We start from the raw sequence: 23,314 nt of genomic DNA on the forward strand, positions 1-23,314 counted from the left end.
CAACTGAACTACAGCTTGTTTGTCCAGCCTTTGAATAGCTCTTTACATTAAAGACACCAACGGTGAAACATGCCCTGTGAACTCTGGGTTACTTCTCCTCTATCTTCTACAAGGAGTGACAGCTTAAAACGTAAAATAGAAAGTGTGTTAAAGAAAGTCGTAATACCAATATACTAACACCACTGTTTGTCACTGGATGTTTTCTTTTCTGATGTCTCACTTTAGGGAAAACATGACAGGCACATCAATATATTTTAAACAACCGTTACACATTCAAAATTGTCAACAATGTCTTGAAGCATTTCTCCTCCCCTCCCCATATGACGTCCACATATCTTATCCTACACACACGTTAAAAAAAACACAAACAACAACCTAAGTTTTTACAAGATCATTTGGTTTCCAATTTTCTTAGGAATTATTTGCCACAGACTCTATAGCATTATGGTGTACAACTTCTTGCATGTTAAAATACAGCTCCCGGTACTAGGTAACTTGAGAAAAATTCACTACTCCAGTCCTAACAGTTGCCGTGCTTATTTGTAACAGCGGACACATTCTTGTTTCTTTTGCAATTCACGCTGTCCAGTTTTTGATCACTGCAAGTTGCAGCATTTTGTCAGGATCTCGGAATTTCCTGCATAGTAACGAGTACTATCCCCCGGAACAAGTTAACAGTGCTATCCAAAAGGAAAAAAAATGAACCGCTCTGTTTTGTCCTTGTGCATAACAATAAAGCACAGTAAGGAATAACTGCAATTTATCTGGACATGATTTAAGGAGGTAAGAAAGTATAGATGAAGAGTCCTGAGCATGCAGCAGTATTTATATCCTTTGAAGCCACTCCTTAGCAAATGCCTTACTAGATTCGTTCCCAACCCCACGGACTCAGCTGACACTGAGGAGCCTCAGCAATCTTTCATCTCTGGCCTACACTGGCGTGTGCTTTACCAGGTCTGCAATTCCACACGCAAGTGTCAAGTCAGTATAAAACAACTGCTGTATTTTCTGTTCAATTCAAATTGCTTGTTACTATATGTATCCTCCAAAAAGGCCAGGGAGTAAATCAATCTCCTATCAAAATTACTATTTACGCTTCATTCAAACTAGCCATATTATCTCTGCTACTGAGTCTCCCTAGTACCAGACAATGGGCAGTTCATGGAGGAGAGGCTCTCGAGCTAAGCATTCAATTCTTCCTGCAGACCTTTCAGCAATTTTAGATTGCAAACTTAGTCCTATTTTAGAACTACCTGAGAGATCTTGACACAGGCAGCAAGTGTGCTCATCTGATCACACTATATGACTTTATTACAGTTTATCCACATCATCTAAGTTTCCTCAGCTCAACTCTGGCTAACTATTGTCTGATTAAAACCACAGAAAAGCATATCATAACAGTTAAACATGGCAGGAGAACATTTTGTATAAAGCAGAGGATTAGTTTTATTTCCAGGCATGAGAAATTTAAGGCCATATTTCCCAAGAATACAACTCATTTTAAAAAATAAATACCATCAACATGCGGCACCACTGTTTCTCCTCTCCTCTTTCAGTTTCATTGCACACTTTTTTTTTCAAGTGCAGTCAAACAGAACAGGGGTGAACAGCACCTGTAAGACATATACAGTGTTCCTACAGAGTGAGTAAAATGAACTCTATGACCCATAAAAACTTTAGAAATTTTCATCACATCTGAAGTTATCAGACAAAAAATTTACAGTACCGAAGAGGAGTATAAATTGCATTAGGCACACCATTAAACAGTATAGTAGGAAAAAATATAGGGCTTTGAACAAGCCATTTGAAGCACAATAGAAAGGTTAAGGCATTAATGCAGATTTGGTATCCAACCAGCTATGTTAAGGGCATCTTTGGGTCAGTGGAGTTTTTCATCTGGAGGAAATTTCTTCTTTACCTGCAAAGCAAGAGGCAGCTTAATTATTCCTTTCCATCGAGAACAGTTTACTAATTGAAGACCTGGTTGTTAACCAAAACTATTTGCATTCCATAAGTGCACTGAGAACTGGTCAAGAACTATAGATAAGAGGCTACACCCTATGTTGACCACAGCTACAGCAGTTGGCATGTTCTTACATACTGCCATCCAAGCCACGACCTTGTTATATAGACAAGTCATCTGATACATCATCATCATCACTTGAACTGGAGGGATACTGACTGAAAAGACCACAGTTCTATAATTTGGCATAGATCAATCAAATCAGCAGCTGGAGAAGCTCCTCACTAGAATGCAGTAGCGTTCTATGTGCATTTTCAGCCTGCTCTATTAGTCAAGTAAAATGGGTTTGCTTAGACTACCCTCATTTTTAAATAAGATCTCTCCACTCTGGGAGTTCGTATTTCATTCTCTTTGCATTGTCCATACTAATCCATCCAAACCTCAACTGAAAGAGAAATGGAAGGCAAAAGAAAGTATAGTACGTGCACCTTGAGTGCTGGAAAAGCACATCTTAAAAGCCAAAAGTAACTGTTCAAACAAGAAATGGTAGCTGTATTTATGGGATTCCATGCAGCATCAGAGATAGATTCCATCTGAAAGAGCTGGGGTATAATTCACAGCTCCTGTCTAGTGAGAAATTCAACAGGAGGCTCCAAGTGCAGCGGCACACAACAGCAAAGGACAGGACACTGCAGCCTGACCAAGGTAGCCACCTCCTTGACACTCAGCTCACTCAACACGAGTAATTCAAACAGGACTGTGGAAAACAGTATGTCCTGTAATAGCACATTTCTAGCAAGAAAGAACATAATATTTAACTATGATATTTGAGGATTATTATATACTTTTACTTTTATAAAGCATTCTTTTTCACAAAGACAAGAACCTTCACTTTATTCCAAAATTAAGCCAATGAAATCAGATATATCAAAGGTTAAACCAAACTGCTTCATATAACACAACAGCATGTGCTATATGCATCTCAAATTCTCCATTAATAAGTTTAAAAATGACAGCTCCTCACATAAACTTTCTGGCCATCCTAGAACACACTAGTTCCCTCTCTTCCTTGGTACAAATTTACCTCCAGTTCTCTAGAAAATCCTTCACTGAAAGGTAAGGGGAAAGCCCTGATTCTTTCAGCAGGCTCTCACAGTCCAAGAATTGTATCTCATCTCCAGTTTGTCCTTGCTGGTTGCAACACACAGACCATTTATCAATCAGAAGTCAGTCCAATTTTTATGTCCAAGGCATCCACTTGTCCAGGTAACTATATTTCAATTGCAGATTCCAGGCAACTGAATTATCCTACGGGATTCAGGGATCTGTATGTTCATTGCCAGAATACATTGGTCTCTGTTTCAGCTAACTAACTATGTGTTAACCCATGAGCAGTGAAAATGCACCTAGGAAATTCAGCTTGACTGACTTCGCTAATTACAGGCCTCTACTTGAAGCAGGGTCAAGTCTACCTTTAGCTTCTGCTTGCTGCTTAAAAGAGAAGATGCAGACATATACACATGCCATAGCCCGACAACACCACAGTTCAGATGAAGCCTATTTTGAAGCAGCGGAGCTTTGCTTCAAGGTAAATGTTCAGGATGCTTTACAGACAGCATTTAGCTGAGCTATAACATCAACTGTCATCTGTCTGCTGCTATTAGACTTCTGTAAACAGAAGTTAAAGTAATACCAGCAAGGGGGTAGGCAGTTAAACCTAAAAGCACAAAAAAAAAAAACCAGGTAAAAAACTAACCAAGTCTAATTATTCAGTTGCCAGCATAAAAACTAAAATCATGGGTACTTCTTTCCACAGCTATCCTTCGTTTGAACCTTCAACTCCAAATGCTACCGTTCTAGAGAAACCTGAAGTCATCATGGTACTTCCAGTACAAGACACTGTATTTTTGCTGGTCATGTCAGAAAGCATGCCCAAGAACTACCACAACAGCATTCCAATAGCCCTACCCAGATTAGCAACCACCAGGCTCATCTATGATTAAAGCTGCACACAGGCTATCATTAAAAAAAAATAAAACATTAATCTATAAGCTCAGTGTTAGTGCTATACACTGACAGGAGATAAAAAAAACATTCTAATTGCAGTTCTCTCTCTGACTTCCCAGATGAACCACAGCAACTGTACACTGCCTTGGAAATCAGGACAGGTCTTGGATGAAATGGTAGTGGGCTTGAAGAGAGGTTTAACAATTGTTAAAGATTAGGAAATCCATTTATGCTAGCTATTAAAAGACACCCCAGCCCGACTATTTTTTTTGTAGGAAGAAGAAATGTACTGTTCTTACAAACCCCTGCTTACTGAACACAGCACCACATGACATGATAGCAGAGAAAAATAACTGTACAAGAATTCCGTCCAAGCTTTTCACAGTATCCAGTCAAGATTAACATCCAAATTATGTTTTGTTGCACCCTATAGAAAGATAGATTTCCCCTGCAAAACAGCTGGCAATTCTGAACACACTGCTTACACTACTGTTCAATTTCTCCTGAAGCTTTAACATACCAAATATATTCATAAATCTGATCATACTCACCTACTCAATAAATTGCAGCAGAGGACAGACATCCTTAAGGCCAGTCAAATCTAAGATACCAGATTGTTTCATTGCTTAACTGCGGCCCAAAGAGAGGGTTGAGTTGAGCCAGAATCGCAATCAGCCAACTGCAAGACAACCCCCCAACCCAAAAGAGAGAACATCAGCCAAATTATGAAGCTTATGATAATAGAAAGGCTTGTCCAAAGCACAAGTACTATCAGAGAAGAAAAGACTATTTTCAGGAAGGTCTAGTGTCAAATCAAAATTTTACTCAAGCTCATACACAAAGACCAGTTATCAGCTACGAAGATCTGGTACCAAATCATTTTGCAACTGGAACAATAAATTGTCCTGTTCAATTTAAAGCAACGCAAAACCACCTGACAGCATTTCTCTTGTACCTTGACAGGAAAGTGTTTTGAGACATATGAAACTCGGGTACCTGTGGGCTCAGAAGACAGAAATATAAGAGAGATAGACCTTTTTTCAGTGCCTTTGAGCATCCTTTAAACAAAAACCTCCCAGAAACACACTCTCTCTCATTTGCTCTCATTTTCAGTGTATGACAACCTACCCTTGCAGACATGGTATGTTTTTCATCAGAGATTTGAAAAAAAGTAAATTTAAACCTGGCACAGAGGTCAAGAAACAGGGGCCTGAAGCAAAAGGGTACAATGCTATGGGAACACACATACAAAATTAAAAAACCCGCAACAACAAAACCAATATGACAACAAACCCCCGATCATCAGCAACATCAGCCTTGTCATCAGAGCAGTTCACAAACTAACACTGCAGAAGCCATAGCCAGAAGCGAGAACAAGAGGAATGCAGTCTGTGGAAAATATCTGGGAAAGCTAAACAGAAATAAATATTCCACTGTTAAAAGATGTATTTGTTTTGTAAATATTACAAGATTCAGAAAAGCAATGGATGCTTCCATGGATTTAAATCTATGTTAAATACTAAACTATATAAACACATTTAGTGAACACACTGGCTCATCTGTCTGCTATTTCTAGAATGCTTTGTAAGGAGGAGAAAAAGCAGAGCAGCTTTGTAATGGGAGCTGCCACAAATGTATCAGAGTGCTTAGGCAGTCATGGAAAATTCCACACAAACCTTGATGCTTTGACCAGCAAACCAAGTGCAGGTCTGCTGTAAAATGGCTAGAACAGCCAGGGGCAAAAGATGTGGGCCAGACTTAAAGAAAACACATCAATCTTCTTAAAATTTACAAATATTTATTTTCAATGCCGCTTTCAGTTTTGCACAAAGTAGGACTCCAGTTAAAACGACGTGCTCAGCCTGCAGCACTCTATCAGTCATGCAAGCCGTGAAATATGTAGTAGGGTCTACAAAGCAATTAAAACATCAGCAAGACACCACCAAGAAGAGCCAACAACCTTTAGGGTTGACATGTTTCTACTTTGCTGTCCAAAGCGATGACAGCAATGTATTTTGAAACCATGTTAATTATTATGTTAAATTTACTTAAGGAAAAAGCAAATTAGCTCTTAAAAATATCATAGAATTTCTTTTACAAGGGTTAATTTTCAGATACAAAAGACAGATAGAAGGGGTGCTAGAGCATCGTACCATCTGCCTTTAGCATCCTGAGCTAACAGGAGTGGGAGGAGGGCAGGAACACCAAAAGCCTGTTAAAGCACATTACTCTCTCTCACTGTACAGAAGGAAGGAACCGTATGCACAAATATCTCACCTCTCTATGCTTCCTGAGTTCAGACCCAGCATGGCTGTGAATTAAATGAGCTGGAAGCACATTCAAAATATTGACGTGTCCCAGCTGTATAACCACCCTTTAGGCAAGCACTGTGCAGTTTTCAAAAGCTATTTGTTGGGACCATGCTGGATACCCAAGCTCCGAGCCATAGTGGCATAACAGGTCAATAGTATATTCCTCCTCCCTGCTCTGCTAGGACCTCGTAATTTAAAGCAGTAGTTAGGCACTGAACTCTATGACTCCCTTGCATTCAAGGTAAGTCATGAAAAAGCTTTTCCCACATTTTGCTTAAGCAATGTTGCTTTATACAATAATCTATCATGATAATGCAAAACAAAATGTGGCATTCAAAATAAAACAAAGCAAGTCTCTGTATCCTATGTGTAATGTTCTAGACTTGCTAAAATCAGGTACAGCATTCGAGCCACCCACAGGTCCTTAAATTCTACCAGATACCACTTAAAACAGTTAGTGTTAATTATGCAGCTCAGACAAGGAAATTAGAGTCCCTTATGTTCTACCAGAAAGATTTTTTTGAAAGGTCTTTCTACCATAACTGCCATCTGTCTATGCCGCATATTACAAATTAAGGTCCTGCTATCTCTGTTTAAATGTCAAATTGGGCAACCATATTTTAATCCTTTTAGAATCAGTGGCAAATAATACCATTTTTCAAGGACCCTGTCCTCTGTTAGTAGAATATCATGGTACTGTTTCAGGAACTGCTTTGTAAACAGCAAGTAGATTTAGACTTGGTCAGTACCTTACAACATGGTGTAGCCTGTAATTTCTGCAGCAGTAACTCCTTATACTTTGCCTTATAGTTCATCATGTTCCTGAGGTTTGTGTATTCTCCCTCAAAAGGCTGCTAGGTTTAATTTCTGTACACAAATGATGCACTTACCCATGCAAAAATTTTCCATAGAACAACCAAATTAACACCATGTGATCAATACGGTTATTCAAAATGATCACTGTTAAATCTAAACACAGAAGAAACAGCTTTAAGTTGAAATGTCATTGACTTTAAATTTAGTTAGCACAAATTCAGCCGGATGCAAATCAATTTGTCAAGCAAGTGGTGTTGAATGAAGACAGGAAATTGTTTTTTTCCTGTTTTCAACTGGAAAGGTAACTCCAAGGGTATGAAAGCAGGTCTAAACAACTCTAAAAAGGAGTAGGTAACAGCACCAGCTATCTACTAAGGACACACAAACGCAGAAGACTATACCCAGGACAACACAAGAAGTTATTTTAATCCTAACATATCCAACAAAGAATCCTCAGAAACTTAATTTTTCATACCAGTTTTGAAGGAAGCTCGAAATAAGAGTCTCTTTCTTTAGTCACCAAGATTAAGGTCTGAAATTTTTTCAATGCCTTCCACAAAAAAAGAAAAGGATGTGGCAAGAATAAACTTAACGTATATTTGAATAAAACAGAGGAAAGAAAGGTTAAACCAGATGACCTTTCGAGGTCCTTTCCAACCAGGGCTGTTCTATGATTCTACACAGAATTCATGAGGGGGGCGGGGGGGAGACGACTTGAGTGATGAGGCAAGGTCTACTTTAGAACATGAAGAGAAAAATCTGCTTTTTGTTGTATTGTGGCAAGCAGGCACTATATATGTAATTCATGTGGTTGGGTATAGTTATTGATGGTTTAAAACATAGTAAGATTTTGCTGTTTCTCTTTTTTCAAGGTGTAATTGGAAAAAAACAAAGATAATACAGAAAACAAGTTAGAGCCCACAAGATTACAAAAGAACCCCCTCACTGGACATGCAAGAACAGATTATAAGTCACGTTAATGACACTAGATTTATAATAGATCTGTTTCAGTATAAAAAAAAAAATCACTAAACTTGAAAGTGGAATATGACTGTACATTTGAGGAGTTCACAACATTCAGCCAAAGTTAAGAAATTCTACAACAAATACATTTCACATCATAATCCAGAGCATTCTGCAGATGCCACGTGGCCTTGACTTCAAGGAAACTGTCCCTTTTCAAACAATAAAGAAAACAAATCCTAAGCTTCAAGGATTTTTAGAAGAGTAGGACATTATTTCTGTTCAAATACAGAGTACGGAGAACTTAAGTGAGAACTTTAAACAAAACCAAAGCAAAACCTGAAACACCATGCCCCTCGCCCTTACTGTAACCTAGTAAAAATGAGCGTTCAGTTGCCCTTTCTTAGCCCAGCATTTGGGATCTACCACGAGACTGGGCTGCTACGTACTTTATGTGCAGGCAAGGAGGCCTTCGTAGCACTGAAATTCCCAAATTCCAATCCCAAATTCAAGTTGCTGGCACTACAAAGCTCTTCTCAAAGTTTCTACATCTGCTCAGTAAAACTTTAATTTAAAAAGCTATAGTAGATACAAAATACAGAACCAAGTTTGTTGTACTTTTACAATTATCCAGAAGAATGGTTTCTTAAGACTTCACATGTGAAATACTCTGAATAAAAAAAGACAATTAAATAGGTCTCACCTGTATAAAACCTGAACATCACATTATTAAACTAGATCAAACCTGCAAAAGCCCAGGCCACAGGCCAACTCAGCATGGAACCAAACAGGCCTCTCCTGGAACATGCCGACACTGCATCATATGGCTTTTGGCTGCCAGTTCTTAAGAAGGAGTTGTGACATTAGAGATACATTTCTCCAAATATTCATGTTAAGCTCCTTAAGAGTAGCATAAATTATGCCTAAATACTCCAGGAAAGTACAAATACTACTCAGGTTCAAGTGGAACTCTGAATAATGATTTTGTTACAAGTTAACTGTAAAGATCTAACCAGACTTTTACCAATTTACTCTCCATAACAAATTCTTCCTGAACACCTTTCAAAGTTATTTCAGCCATAGCACTTTCTTTGACAAGCTCTACAGTTTCAAAGAAAAAAAAAAACAAAACACAACCATGCTTTCTCTTGCAGACTCCAGCTACAGCTGGCTTACCTCTTGAGAAAAAATCCAACATGGTATGACGAGTTCCTCAACAAGCCATTTTGTTATTTCTACTAATTCTTTTACAGAAGAAAGGCAGCCTCAAAATATACCGTGCATTTAAAAAGAAACAGTCTTAACATATGAAAGCATCACAAGTTTGTCACAAAAATTATTTGTCATTTATCAAAAGACCACATGTATAAGGTTTTCCACCCACTGCTCTACCAGATTTTGAGAATATATTCAACCAAGGAAAGCAAAACTCATCAGTAGGTTTAAATTAGTATCACCTTAGAAATACATGCAAGGGTATAAAGAATGAAAAAGGCAAAAAGTCATTGCTCTACTGTGAATCAGAAACATTCTAGAATTGACAAACAGCCATTATACTTGTGAGCAAACAAGCCAGTGAATTGGAAAGGAGGAACATCAAGTCAACGCAGAACACTATTCAACAGTTATGTGTCAGAGGACAACAAGAGGAATTCAGGTTCGTTTTAATTCAATATCCATCAACGGGAAAATGTTTTCTTCAGCAGGCTGAAGGTCTTTAGAACTAAGAATTCTAAGAGCTGCCAAAGAATACCATGTGTGTAAATCTCTGAGACACATTTGAAAATCTTCTTCCTCAACATCTTGAAGACATACAAAAGGAACTTTTGATTACATCAAAACTGTACTTTGATTAAGAGGCAAGACATTATTTATACTTACAACAGGTAGCAGCAAACAGCACATGTCACCAGCATTGTGTTGATAACACTGCAAAAAGGAAGGAGAGGAACAGATGATTAGGTGTCATGTTATGACTGACCACAAGATACATAGGAAAAAAAAAAAAGCCCTAAACAAGAACGAGTTCAACTTTGATCACATGGAAGGTGACTCAACATGAGTGTTCTAACTTCTTCCAGCTGAGTACGTTGCAGAGGCACAGCTAAGAAGACTCTGCAGAAGAACCAACCCAGCTCTGGCAAGCAGAGGTATACAGCTGTATTCAACAAAAATCACCCCCATGAGGAGCAAATCTTACGCAGTCAGTGTCCTTGCTCCATTTCAGAGTCACTTCTACCAGCAAGGCAATAAACTACTGAAGCTGGATGTTCTAATACTAACAGTAAACAATAAACATTTTCTCCATTTGCAAATTTCTGCTCAAGAAAATTTCAGTATCAAAATATATCTTTTAATTTTACATAATGAATGAGGGTTTTGCAAATATGATTTTGGAATGGGAGGAGGGAAATGACATTTTCTAACTGTGAGTGATCTATGCAGCTCATGGAACTTAAGTGGAGGTGTTTTATTTTGTTTGGTTGTTTGTTTTTTTTTTTTCTTTTTTTAAATTGTAAAAAGGTATTTCCCCGCTATGTATTTCACCCCCAAACTGAGTAACAAAAACTCATGCTAGGTGAGTAACTTCTGATCCTTTTGTGACATGGATAACATTCAATATTTTTCATCTATCAATACACATTCACCTTGTCAACTTTCAAGTGAAGTCTACAAAGCTAACACAGCCTGGATTAAGCTTCAGGAACCCCTCTCCTTTCCAGGGAGTCCCAGAGTCATTGTTGGGGAGTTTTAACCTATGCGATGTGAATTCTTAGGTCAGTTAAAGTTTGCATTGACTTCTTTTGTTAGAAAAAGAACAATCCTATTCAGAAACAGGCTTTGGGTAGGTTTTTTTTGGTTTATTTTTTTTAACAAGATAAGAAGTTAACAGACTACACAGTGTTACTATAGACATGCTATAAAATCAGAACACAGCAGTGCTCTATTCATATTTGTTAAACAATCACATTTTGGAATGATAACAGAACATCTGTTGGTGACCCACATACTTTAAGGACATGCCTGGAAGACATATTTCGAAGGTAGTTCTGAAGACAGGCAAGTTTTCAGGCACAAAACACACTTCAGGTTTGAGGCAGTAAATATCAGACCTAAACAGAACTTGAGGAAAATTCCTCCAAGTTTAGATAAACAACTAAGAGAAAAGACAGTTGGTACCTGTGGAGTAGAGAGGATTTCAGAGAGAGGAAGAGAAATTAAGAAGTCATTATCTCCTAGGGAAAAAGAGAAAGACAAAAACTTGTCTACTTTTTAATCTGAGGAGCTACAGTCACTGCAGGAAAAATGTCTCTGCTTCGATGCCCCGCGTATGTCCTCAGGCACCACAGCTACAAGGCCACTAGCACACATTTAAGCACAGAATGGAGATCTACTACAGCAACTGTTTCACTCTCATGCAGTGTGGAACTAGAGGATTGTGGAATAAGTTAGAAGAGGTCAAGTAAGAAAAGAAAAAGGAAGTTATTGCTCAAACACCATCTAACTTAACAATAGATCTCCTTGCCACAGGACGCTGTGCATGCAGGCGTTTACGGGGCTTGAGAGAAAAACCTTAAACCCGTGACGGCTTATTAAAACACGGAGACGCCGCTCCTGGCTCCAGCTCTCGGCCCCACGCTCAGGAAGCCCCACAGGCGTTTGCTCGGGCCTTCCGCCGCTGCCTGCATCTCGGCTGGCACAGCCGCCTGGGCCCCGGGCCCGCCCGCCCTCCGCGCTGCGCCAGTACGGCGAGGAGGAGCCCGCAGCACGACTGCGGCAGGAGGCGGCGGCTCCGGGCCTGGCGGAGCGGCGAGCACGGCAGACATGGCGCTGCAGGCCGCCGCGACGACCACCGGGCCTCGACGGCGGGGGAAAGGGGAACTCGAGAGAGCCGGAGCCGCAGGGCCGCTGCTGCCCGGCAGGCCCGCAAGGGCACGGCGCGCCTCGGCCAGGCCGCCACCGCCTCGGGGCACCGGGCCCGCCTCCGCCGGGGTCCTCCTCACACACCGCCCCCCCCCCCCCCCGCCCGCCTGAGCGGGAAGGGAAGGGGCCCGCCGCCCTCCTCAGAGCGGCCCCAGCCTCCCGCCGCCGCCTCCCAGTCACTCACCCGCGGTTGGGCCCCTTGGGTACGAGCCACGGCAGGACGCCGCCGACCAACCCCCAGAAAACGCTCATGACGATGATCGGCACCGTCAGGCCACCGTACGCCATAGCCGGGCTGCCGGGGGCGGTAGCGGAGGGAAGCTGCTCGGTCCGACCCGGCGCGGCACCTCCCCCGCCCTGCCCTGCCCTTCCTCACGGCCGGCCGCAGCGCCCCGCCCCGCCGCCTCCGCCAATCAGCGCCCGCTACGTAACCGGGGCCCGGCGGGCGGTGGCGCACCTGGCAGCGCGACGGGCGCGCGCAGCGGTGCGGCGAGGCGCGAGCGCTTGGCCCCGCCCGCCGGGAGCCCGCGCTGCGGGACGGCGGCACCGAGGGGCGGGGGGACACGGCCCGGGCTGCCGGGGCTGGCTCGGGGTTCATCCAAACCGGGGAGGACGGGGAGGCGGCGGCGCCCAGGGAAGGTGCCGGGGCAGCAGCGGAGCCGAGGGGCGCGCTCAGTGCGCTGGGTCCGGGTGAAGAAAAACCTCATTAAGCAGCACGCGCGCACACTGCGAGGGATCGAACCTCCGACCCTACGCAAAAGCAGCAACACTCAAAGCCCACCTGCTCCCACGGGCATCGTATTAATGCCTAGAAGGGACTTCAGCCCTGCAGATGTCACTTTGCTCCATTCTCAGCACCCCGTTTTTCAGGTTACGCTGCTGTTCAGGCAGGAGCTGCGTGTCTTCCCCGCTCCATCAGCAATTAGAGTGCCATTCACCGAGCCTGTAAATTCACTTCATTGCAGGGCTGTTTTCAATGCGCTGCAGCAGCTCTCAATTATGTATCTATAAAGCTCTAAAACCCTAATTTCCACTTACAGAAAAGTTCATCCAAAACAGCGTCAGTAACAGCACTGAGACTGCCTCCACTCCTACCCTCTTCAAACCAGACAGCTCCACCTCAACAAGCACTGGTGAGGTAAACCCCCCCCCCCCATCCTCAACCCCCGGCATTAACGTGAGACCCCGAGACATTACTCAGTGAATTCAGCACTGTGTTTGGCCACAAGACGCCTAGTGAACCTCTAAAATGTCATCCTGTACCACTGAACACATCAGATAGCTGAAGAAACGTAATTTACGAGGATTACAGAAAGAGATTCATGGCCAGAAACAGGTTACTTCAAATGCCTGATAAAACATTAAATATATATGGTGCACAGAATTAACATGTCCGTTTAAAACCGTGTACACGTTGAGTGTTAAAGATCAGTGGAAGAGACAGAAGTACAACGGTCATTAGATGTGTGTTTTCAGGATCGCACTGCTCTTTCTAATGTTGGTTGAAACATTCCTTTATGGGGAAAAAGTCTTTCGTTTTCTTAAAAGTAAAAAAAGTATAAAAAGCTTTTTAATTTAGTGGAAGTATTTTTTACATAGCCAGCATCAAAACATGAGAATGAATATTTAAACACTAACCAGACACACTGTATCAAGATTTTCTAAAGGAGAAGACACAACAATAGGTTTCATTTTAGCAGTTCTTTAATGGTGTCAAGTAGGAAACCATCTATTCTTGCATCTTTTCGATTGTTTCTTCCTTGTATTTGCCCTTCTCCTTGCCAACCTGGCGAGATTTGGCTTTACGTTCCAAGATCTTTTTGCGATCTTTGTCGAGTTTTAGCCTAGTGATCACCACCTAGAGAAAGGACAAAGAATTTAGTCTCTTAAGTGTTAAACGTACAGCAACCTGACAGAACTGTGGTAACAGCACGGCCCAGGAAGATCACTGCTGACAGACTGCACCAAACACCCAAGTTTTATTTCCACAGACCACCTAATTTAGTTTGAGTAGAACAGAGGTACTGAATTGCCTTCTGTATTTCGAAACACTGAGCTATATTGATTTTTCCAGGAACAATCAGGGATCAGAACATAGGGACATCTTTTTTAATGCACAGCCACAACATTTGGACAAACTGAAGAACAGCCAAATTTCTATCCATCTACATAATGAAATAATTACTTTGAAGTAAATCTCATTTCCATTATGCTGCTCAAGCATGATGGACACCACATTCATCTAAAACACAGCTCACAGCTGAGTCTTCTTCCCACCAGCACAAAGGCCAAGTACTGGATCATTACTTTAGTTTCTCCGTGTTTTAAGCAATATTACCTAAATTTTGGAACACTGGAAAACCGTGCTGCTGCTGGCCATTATCCCATCATCGCTGTACCGTTTGCAACACCCAATACATCTGGCTGAACTATAGGCAACTGTAAAAGCTCATGCGTCCCAGTGACCCATATAAAGACACTTTAAAAGAACCCATCCACTATCAGTTGCAAAGTGGCCAAGGCAGTTACCAAGCATTACTAACATGGACACATAAAGGTATTCTGCACAGACCATTTGCCACCAAAGCTGTAATGGTATTTCCTAACAAAGCAGCAGCAAACTGAAGCTGTGATTTTCAGCCCATAAGCAGCCTTCAGTGCTCTCTGTGCCTCCAAAACTGGCAAAGAAATAAACACTTTGCTATTACTGAAAGGAGTACTTTAAAAATACAACTAACACAGTCAAATCATAGAAAAACCATATAGGCTGCAGCAGGGCTGCACACTCCTGCTCAGGTCCACTGTGCATTCAGTTCTCTCTTAATTGTAATTAATTCCTAGCTCTTTACCTAGGAGAGGTAGAAACTGTTCATCCACCCCACTCTAAGTTTGCAAGAAACATTTCACAGAAACAAAGGACCAGCACAGTTTCTTCCACTGTTATTTACCACACAAGTAATACGCCCACTGGTTCCATCGCAATGTCACCTTGTCCCTCAAATGTTATTACTGCACACAAGTCATTATGTTGTTTTGGAATAATTCTGCTCTCCCTCTGCTGAACATACCAACCATTCAGATCAGAAAACCTGTTACAGCTGGATTTCTCCCACCAACACTTCAGTATGCGTGCCCATGTGGCAAGGCTGAAGCAGACTAATTTAATCTCCTTCAAACCAGGTTTTGGCTAGTTCTGTTTAGTTTGAAATGTTTTCCTGTTATGATCTAAACAGGCTTTGCCTGGTTTTCACAAACTCTAAACACTGTACATCGCTTCAGGCTAAAACCAGATTGACAAACTTAGTTCACAATAGTCCAGAAGAACAAATCACGATTCTGAGCATCTATCTAAACACTCCTAACACCTCCTTCATCAGTGCAATGCCACATAGCAAAGATGACGGATTGTTCTGAATCATCTGCTTTAAAAACATCGAGCTCTTCAAAAAAGTACTTTAGCAAGACTCCAAAGTCTATAGCAGCTTCTCCACCAAATAAACGCAGAAACGAGGAGTTCTTGGTTTCAACTGTCACTTCTCTACTATCGTGACACTGTAACATTTCCTTGTTTATTACCCCCCCCATGCTGTAGTATCTCAATCCCTTACTCCAGGTACCATAACAAAGTTCTACTCTGCCAGTAGCAGTGTCTTTGTTTGCCAACGACAAGGTCTCCTCGTGCATTTCAGATCTCGGTTCACGCACTGTACCTTGCTGGGATGGATCCCCACATGGACAGTTGTGCCATTAGCCTTCTCACGCTGAACACGTTCAATGTAGATGACGTACTTTTTTCGGTACACCTGGACCACCTTGCCGATCTGCTGTCCTTTGTAATGTCCCCGGACAACCTAAACACAAACATAAGAAGCACACTGTCCCATATTTCGAAACTACCCCTTAAACAATTAACAGACTTTAAGAAACACTAATTATCCCAACAGAAAACCGGAACTGCACAGGTTGAAATCCCAACTCTGCTCTTTGTATACACATGCTACAAAGACATCAATTACTGGACAATTTCAGCAATCACTAAAATGGAAAATACAATGGATCAGAACCCTACTTTCCCCTCATTTTCCCCGCAGTAAACCCTAATGAAGCAACTCTGTATCTTTTCAACCAGAAGGATAATGGTCAACTTCAAGTTTTTAATCATTTTTTTCACCTATTGTTGCATTTTAGATCAAAAAAGCCACTAAACTTGGATTAAATTCTAAGCTGATCTCTCAAGTATCACAGGCAGCAAACAGTCTATAAAAAAGAAAAGAAATAATCCTTTGTTTTGTGCTTCCTTGTTAAAAGCCTTTAATTCAGCGTGATAATCAATGCACGTAACTAAAGTGCAGTACAGTTGCCAGTACACTTGTGTTCCTTGTATTTTCCATCTCACTGATGTGATCTCAAGAAAAACTCAACAGGCCAAGTCTATGACTACATTAACTTGTATTATTTCTGCAAGACTCAGGGGAAAGCTCTTGCATCAATTTGAATTTGTCTAGCCCTTCCCTTTTGCACAGGCTATACATGAAAACCAAAACACTCATAGAAGTTCACATGTGACAGTACAACTTGAAAGACAGACAGCGCAGCTACCTGCACTTCATCATCTTTTCGAATGGGCATAGAGCGGACATTGTATTTCTGCCGCAGCTCCTTGGAGAGTGGGGAGGACATTATTTTTCTTCGAATGTGAGAAGGCGCATTGAAGTGTCGTTTGCGGTTCTTGCTGCGGTCTGAGGTCACAAATGGATTGAACTTCATTTTGGCTGCATAAAGAAAAACAATAGTTTGAGAAATGCTTGTAACTCATACACACTGCACTTTATCATCTACCAGCACAAAGTATGCTATTATTAACTATCGTTAATCCCACTCCCAGTACATACACTCTTAAAAAATGGACTTCAAATAAGGTTTAAGCCTCCTCCCTGACAATGATGCTGTGATTGACAGATGTGCTACACACATGCACATCAGACCATTCTTTCTAATTCAAAGCTCGCTGGTTTCACAAGTCAGGACACCTTATTGACTAGTCTTAATTTTGCACTGTAGGATACACTGCTTTCATTTATAAAGTGAAGGTATGTTTTGGACTCTCACATAGAGAACTTATACCGCTTCAGTATCTCCAATAAAGCCTAACACCAGACTGGCAAACATTACAGATCTGTAAACCCAAGATACCTTTACCCTTCCCTAAATCTTAACAACTGCACCACGAGACTCTCTGTCATGGCATGGCACAATTCATCCTGACTGAAAAAGGCAGGTCCATTAAATGACCCTTTTGCTCAGCTCTGCAACTTTCAAGTACTACACACTTGCACCACCCGTGCACGCTAGTCCGGGCTGTATGGCAAGTCAGGGCACGCTACAAATCAGAACACCATACGCTGCCTAAGACGCATTAACCGAATAATCTACTATCAAACAACAGACCAAAGGAGTATGAGCTCTACCTGGAGTCTGAGCTCCCAACGGCACACCCGAGCGCAGCTCCGGGGCAGGCCTGACCCCCCAGACCCCGCTGCAGCCAGACCCCAGGGCTGGGCTCCCACACCAGCTCACCCGCCGCCTCTGCCCGACCCACGAACGTCAGCAGCGCCCTCACCCTGGGGGCACACCCGCCTGGGGGCCGCCGAGCCCAGGACAACCCCGCTCCCCTCCGCAGGCAGCGACCAGCCCCTTCCCACGAGAAAAGGGCCCGGGCCGCGCCGCCCCAGAGCTCCGGGCGCGGCCGCGCCAGCAGGGCCCGAGGCGACCGAGCCCCTTCCCGCCCCCCTCCCGCTTCCCCGAGCGGGTCCCGGCGGGTACGCCGCGGGGGTCCCGCCGCGCCGCGGCCATCGGGGAGACAGCGCAGGGCCGCCCCACGCAGGATGGCGACGGATAGGGACAGGCCAGGCTGCGCCACCCTTACCGCGCTAGTGCCGCCGCGACGGTCACCCGGAAAGAGGAGCGCGCGGCGCTTCCGCTTCCTCAAGCAGCCGCCGGGATCTCGCGAGCTCCTGCGCGCGGAGCTGAGGCCACCTGCGCCCCCTGGAGGCCGGCGGCCACAGGTACACTGGGGGCGGGCGGGGCGGGGCGGGGCGGGGCGGGCACCCCCCGGTACCCACCGGGCATATCCCCTCCCAGTACCCACCGGGCATCATCCCCCCCGGTACCCATCGGGTACATCCCCCCCGGTACCCACTCGGGCGTCTCCGCGTCTGTTCCCCCATCCCCTCCTTTCCGTGCCCCAAGCCAGAGCTATTCAGCAGCAACTACTCTCCAAATCCAGAGAAACCTCCAACTCGCTCCCCCCCCGCAGCCCAGCTCAGGAAGCCCGTGTCCCTCAGCCACAGCGGACACCACTTTCCTGGCCCTTCTGCCTAGTTCAAATTCCTCAGCCCAGACCCTGCTCCTGTGCCTGTGTGCACTGTCACCTGCATCCCCGCCTCCACAAACTTAACTTACCTGCACAAACCGCTTGCAGTTCAGGTCGATTAGGTGCCATTACATTTTTTCAGGACACAGATTAATTTATTTTCAAGGAAAATTATTTATGGCAGAACATGTTGGTAGAAATGAACCAATCAACCAGGTGAGCAGCAGTACAGACACTTGATTGGGTTTTGGTTTATAAAGACAGACTGGAAAAGTTTCGGGACTGCTGAGTTGCAGCAGTTGGACAAACACCTTTCCCAGTGCCTTTACTCATCTTTTACGCAGAGTAAGGAACCTTCAGCACCATCCTGCCACTTCTGGAAACCTGACTTTTTTTTTTAACCCTCAGTCTGTTCCTGAGGTTAACTGGAAGTGGGTAGGATCTCTTCCTTCATGAAGATGTTGTACAGCTGACACCAATATAAGTAAGCAATACCAGACCTTAAAAGAAATTGGTTTCTTAATATGGTGCAGATACATAGTGCCCAAATTCACTGTGTTGTAACCCTTTACTATTTAATCTTTAATAATTGCCCCAGACACTTATGTCTAAATACTTAGCGAAGCAAGGCTAAAAGGAAATTAAAGAAGGAGGGCAACAAAAACCGTTTTTTTTTTTTTATGTACCAAGTGGCACAGTGACTAAAGTCAAACCCAGCAAGCTCCAAGCACAGTCCACTCACCTCTCATTAAAAAAAGGGAGGTTAGGACACTTGGTACTGTTCAAAACCAAGCACTGAATGTCCAGACATGACTCAGTGCCGATTACAAAAGAGCCTCGTGTTAACTTTCTACACAGTGACCTGGCTTACAGTGATTTCATTGTGTGATAACGCTTAGTTCACTGAAATAATTAAAAACAAAAGAAAAAAAGCCCTTTTAGACTGATTTTGTAATAGTAGTGCAACAAGAAGCCAATCAAAACACCAGAGTTTTAATTATAGAACTAAAAAGGCTAATATTTTATTAACATAAGTTTGCAAATTAAAAGAGAAATGCCAGAACTCCTTAATAATCTCCACTGTAAAAATGCAAAACACTTGTGCTTTAAACATCGCCATAACATACTACAGGACTATGTCCTCCCTCCCCTGCCCCTCTCTCCCTTCTTCCAAGGTCTATTGAGAAATACCTTATTGACATATTTAATCTGAAACTGCAGACGATTATTCTAAAGCAGATACTCATCAGTCAGTTTCAGCCTGAAAGTTTGTGTATCACACAAATAAAAAAACTTTAAATGAGAAATATTCAGAAATGAACTACAGACATTACCATCTACACTGCAGATTTCACTTTTTACAGAGCAGTAATTGAGTGCAAGTATTTGATAAATCAGATCAAACATTCACAAATGCATGTCTTCCAATTTTTTCTTACCCCATTTCATTTTTTTTTTCTTAAAAAATAATCTTCAGCAGTCCACATACTGCCTAGAATATACCTAAGCACAGCTTTCCCTAGAGCTAAACATTTTAACTCCACCATTGCAAAGCATCCTACCCCACAAGTTCTCACCATATGACAGAGTGTAGCTTTAGAGGGACTTACTTAAACTAGAATATACACAAGTTCTAACTATTTTACTTCCTACAGGGATGTCTGTCTTGGAAAAGCACAAATACTTCTGTCAAAATACTGACTTGAAAGAGCAAAGTCAGGAATATGGATGAACACCTATGACTGATGGTTTTCCTTCCACTATGTCTTGAAATTACTTTTGTTTGCATTGATGTTTAAAAGCATAACTAAGCTCATTTTGTCTCTAGAAAGTGTTTGAAAATAAAAGTGAAATCTACTGAGACATGTATGCACAGGGCAAGACTGGTAGAACAGTAACTACCTCGCTTTCACATTGGGAGAGATGAAGAGCAGATTCTTTTGTAAACACACGATGCAGCATCATTACACGACCCAGGCCAGCCACGTCTGAGGGACAAGCTTGCCACAACTTGGAGCAGACCCAGAAGGTACCTTGGCTTGGCAGTACTCAAAGGCTTAGACCTGGTTTAGAGAACTAAGGCGCAGACTGTTTCTTCAGCAGAGTTTTGCCAGAACTTGAATACAATTTGATTTCCACATCTAGCAAAAAAATGTGATTTATTAGGTTATTGCAGTGGACATTTTGGCAGAGAAAGCACGCACGCTGAAGTATGCATCTGTTATTTCCAAAAAAAGCCAAACAATTTCACTGGTCTGGTTTAGAGAACTGGCCTGGACTGCACAGAAGGCAGCATTTAATTCAGACAGAGGATGGGGAGAAGGGCAGAAATAACACACCAGGGGACACAAGGAATCTGCAACCAGCTTTGCCTGTTTGTGTTGAAGAAACTGTACCAGGGAAGACATTTCAGAAAACCAACAGTACAATCTACCGCGCTACAAAGATCTCTTGCACAGCTCAGGAGAAGGATGCACTGCTAAGATATTAAAGATGACATCCTTGTAATCCACTGCGTTCACAAGCTGTGAGCAAAGACTCAACAAATTCAAGAGGGAAAACTAGGACGTTTTTGTTGTAAGTTTCAGGTGGTCACAGTGGATTAGAGGAAATCCTTCAGCCACTAAGAGAAGCAATTGCAATGGAAATCCCAGCTCCCACTGGGCAGCTGCCGCCATCCAGTGGGTACCGCTCACGGGCACACGGACGCACGCACCGAAATGAAGACAAGCATCTCATTTTCAAGTTGATTTTTGTAAATGGAAAAAAATGTATAAAATCTATCCATACATTAACAGATACAGGAAGTTACACAATCCATTTTACACCTAAAGAAATAGCAATCGGTCCATAATAAGAACAGGGAAAAAATTCCAATGCTGTAATTTGTCCGAAGTCACTACAGGGCAGCGGCAGGGGGAAGGTGGTTGGCTTCTCCTTTTTGGTGTGTGGATAAAACTGGCTACCTTCCCTACTTCCAAAGCAATGAGACAATTTCAACAGACACGTATTAGGAATACTTTTGAAATGCATCTGACTCTAGCATTAACACTGACTATTCAAAGGTTCATATTATTACAGCACAATGTTTGGATACTTTTGCCTCCAGGAAAGGGCAGTGGGCAGCAGATATTATCCAAGAGAAATCCTGCACCCGTCTTAGCATTTACAGCATTGACTGAGTTAAAGATTTCTATTTTATTATTTTTATCCATCCTGGAACACTTAAAATTTGTGTATCCTCAGCTCAGACATTTACAAAACATGCACAGACTGTTACTACTCAAGGAACATTTAGGAAGCTATGGAAAATGCGCTGGTGGGTATTGGTCTAATTTTAGTGAACTCATGTCTACCATTACATGCAAGCCACACTGGCAGTAGTTTTCCCTTCATGCCTCCATTTACTGGAGTACAAGAAGACAAGGCTTGAATGAATGGGCATGGAAGCTCAGGTACCATTTTAAGGAATAAAACAAAACAACTACTAGCAGGGGCCAGCTTGTGGCAATGGCTGCCCTGCTACTGGTGTACCTGTGGGTGAACAGTGTCAGTCTAGGGCTCAGAAAAGATGCCTGACTGCAATCTTAAAGGAAAAGGGAGGCACCTCAAACCTTGAAAAGACAGACTTCTGTGTTTGACAGGTGTATTCAATATACACACACAAAGCAAGACAGTAAGCTGTGCTCATCATCCACCCAGAAGACTGCACCATTTTTGTGAACAAATAGAATATACAACCCCATTTCAAAACAACAACAACAATAATAATAATAAAGCAGAGGTGCAGAATCCAGACTGTTGGGTGGTCTGTGTTTAAAAAACATAACAAAGAATAAAAGCTAATGCTGTAAAGACAACTATTCCCTTTCAAAGCAAAGGCCACATAAAACTGTGCTGCTCAGTTTGGTTTTTACTTCATGCCACCTGTAAACACAAGACTGGATATTCAGTTTCTGGGAAGAAATGAAACCACTTTTACATCCATAGTAAAAGAAAGGCCCTCTGCTGCCTGGATCACAGATAACCCAGGAAAAGGTAGTTGGATGAAGGCCTCCTCTTCTTGTTTGCTCATTTCATTAGAAAGGTCGTATCTGCACAAAAGAGCTTTCAATAAAAGCACAAAACATTTCTTGATGTTATTTCTGCCCTCTGTCTCTAAAGTTTGCTACGGGGACTAACACTTTCCATTCCTCACCAACAGATACATCACCTTTTTGGCACCACGGGTGGAATTTCTTCCTAATGTATAATTTTGCCTTATACAAAAGTCGATTGTCTAATCATGCAAATCCAACAGAATTCCAAAAAGTGCCACAAGACAGCTCAACTCTTTGCAATCTACTACCTAGTTTGTACATTGCCATAGGAACCTCCCAGAGAAGACTGTCATCCTTACTTAGATCTGATAGTGTATTTCATATGTGACATTTCAATCTCTCTCAGGGGAAAGAATCAAAATCCATGCCCTGATTCCACTGATTTTTCACTCTCAGAGCTCTGAAATGCACGGAGATTTCTTTGATTTGTTGAAGACATCTTCACTGAACAGCCGGATTAGAGAAAAACTTACTGATTCAATCAAATAGAAAATACAGACAAAAACAGGTAGTGGTAGATTTCTCAATCGTTGCTCCTGTCCTTGGAGACTAGGGTAGAGTTTCACCGTTACTGCATTTTCCCCAGCTGGATCTTCTTCCAGGCCTCTGATGCTGTGAAAATGCAGGAGTCGAGGATCCCAGCTACAGTAAATGTTCCTCCAATGATGGCACATATCTGAAATGCACAGAGAGAGGAAACAGGTTTGTCAGTGATGAGGGAAACTTTTACGCAGCTTGAAACTGGGGGGAAGGATGTTATTGCCTACTGCTAGAGTATTTTCTGGAAGCATTGTAAGAACTGGGTAACAGTACTAGGGATGTAATTACATGACAATCATTCAGGAAGACCATTGCC

General features: G+C 42.5%; 3 protein-coding genes across 3 annotated transcripts in view; all 3 read right to left on the reverse strand.

Annotated features, from left to right (window-relative positions):
* Nucleotides 1-1,421: 1,421 nt before the first annotated feature.
* ATP6V0E1 (ATPase H+ transporting V0 subunit e1) lies at nucleotides 1,422-12,372 on the reverse strand. Its single transcript, XM_068408859.1, has 4 exons — nucleotides 12,170-12,372; nucleotides 9,943-9,990; nucleotides 4,522-4,649; nucleotides 1,422-1,918 (listed from the first exon to the last, which is right to left on the reverse strand). Exons 1-3 carry the CDS (start codon nucleotides 12,271-12,273, stop codon nucleotides 4,556-4,558), a joined length of 246 nt encoding a protein of 81 aa, XP_068264960.1. The 5' UTR covers nucleotides 12,274-12,372; the 3' UTR covers nucleotides 1,422-1,918; nucleotides 4,522-4,555.
* Nucleotides 12,373-13,671: 1,299 nt separating this feature from the next.
* RPL26L1 (ribosomal protein L26 like 1) lies at nucleotides 13,672-18,016 on the reverse strand. The gene is made up of 4 exons (XM_068408938.1): nucleotides 17,912-18,016; nucleotides 16,585-16,757; nucleotides 15,696-15,836; nucleotides 13,672-13,843 (listed from the first exon to the last, which is right to left on the reverse strand). The coding sequence occupies exons 2-4, from the start codon at nucleotides 16,750-16,752 to the stop codon at nucleotides 13,715-13,717; spliced, it is 438 nt and encodes a 145-aa protein (XP_068265039.1). The 5' UTR covers nucleotides 16,753-16,757; nucleotides 17,912-18,016; the 3' UTR covers nucleotides 13,672-13,714.
* A 1,333-nt stretch (nucleotides 18,017-19,349) lies between these two features.
* The window catches only part of ERGIC1 (endoplasmic reticulum-golgi intermediate compartment 1), a 61,173-nt gene continuing 57,208 nt past the window's right edge, over nucleotides 19,350-23,314 (reverse strand). Inside the window, exon 10 of the mRNA XM_068409444.1 lies at nucleotides 19,350-23,134. Coding sequence (XP_068265545.1) covers nucleotides 23,027-23,134 — 108 coding nt within the window. The 3' untranslated portion in view covers nucleotides 19,350-23,026. The remainder of the gene's footprint in view (nucleotides 23,135-23,314) is intronic.

Source organism: Nyctibius grandis, chromosome 10 (assembly GCF_013368605.1).
Source record: "Nyctibius grandis isolate bNycGra1 chromosome 10, bNycGra1.pri, whole genome shotgun sequence".
Lineage (NCBI taxonomy): Eukaryota > Metazoa > Chordata > Aves > Nyctibiiformes > Nyctibiidae > Nyctibius > Nyctibius grandis.

Excerpts from the sequence above, each read along its gene's own strand:
- RPL26L1 (XM_068408938.1), bottom strand. The coding sequence starts at position 16,752 with ATGAAGTTCAATCCATTTGTGACCTCAGACCGCAGCAAGAACCGCAAA. Across the intron at positions 15,837-16,584 it reads GAAAAGATGATGAAGTGCAG|GTTGTCCGGGGACATTACAA; the intron begins GTAGCTGCGCTG and ends GTTTGTGTTTAG. Across the intron at positions 13,844-15,695 it reads TGGGGATCCATCCCAGCAAG|GTGGTGATCACTAGGCTAAA; the intron begins GTACAGTGCGTG and ends TCCTTTCTCTAG.
- ATP6V0E1 (XM_068408859.1), bottom strand. The coding sequence starts at position 12,273 with ATGGCGTACGGTGGCCTGACGGTGCCGATCATCGTCATGAGCGTTTTC. Across the intron at positions 9,991-12,169 it reads CCCAAGGGGCCCAACCGCGG|TGTTATCAACACAATGCTGG; the intron begins GTGAGTGACTGG and ends TCCTTTTTGCAG. Across the intron at positions 4,650-9,942 it reads GCTGTTTGCTGCTACCTGTT|TTGGCTGATTGCGATTCTGG; the intron begins GTAAGTATAAAT and ends GTTGTCTTGCAG.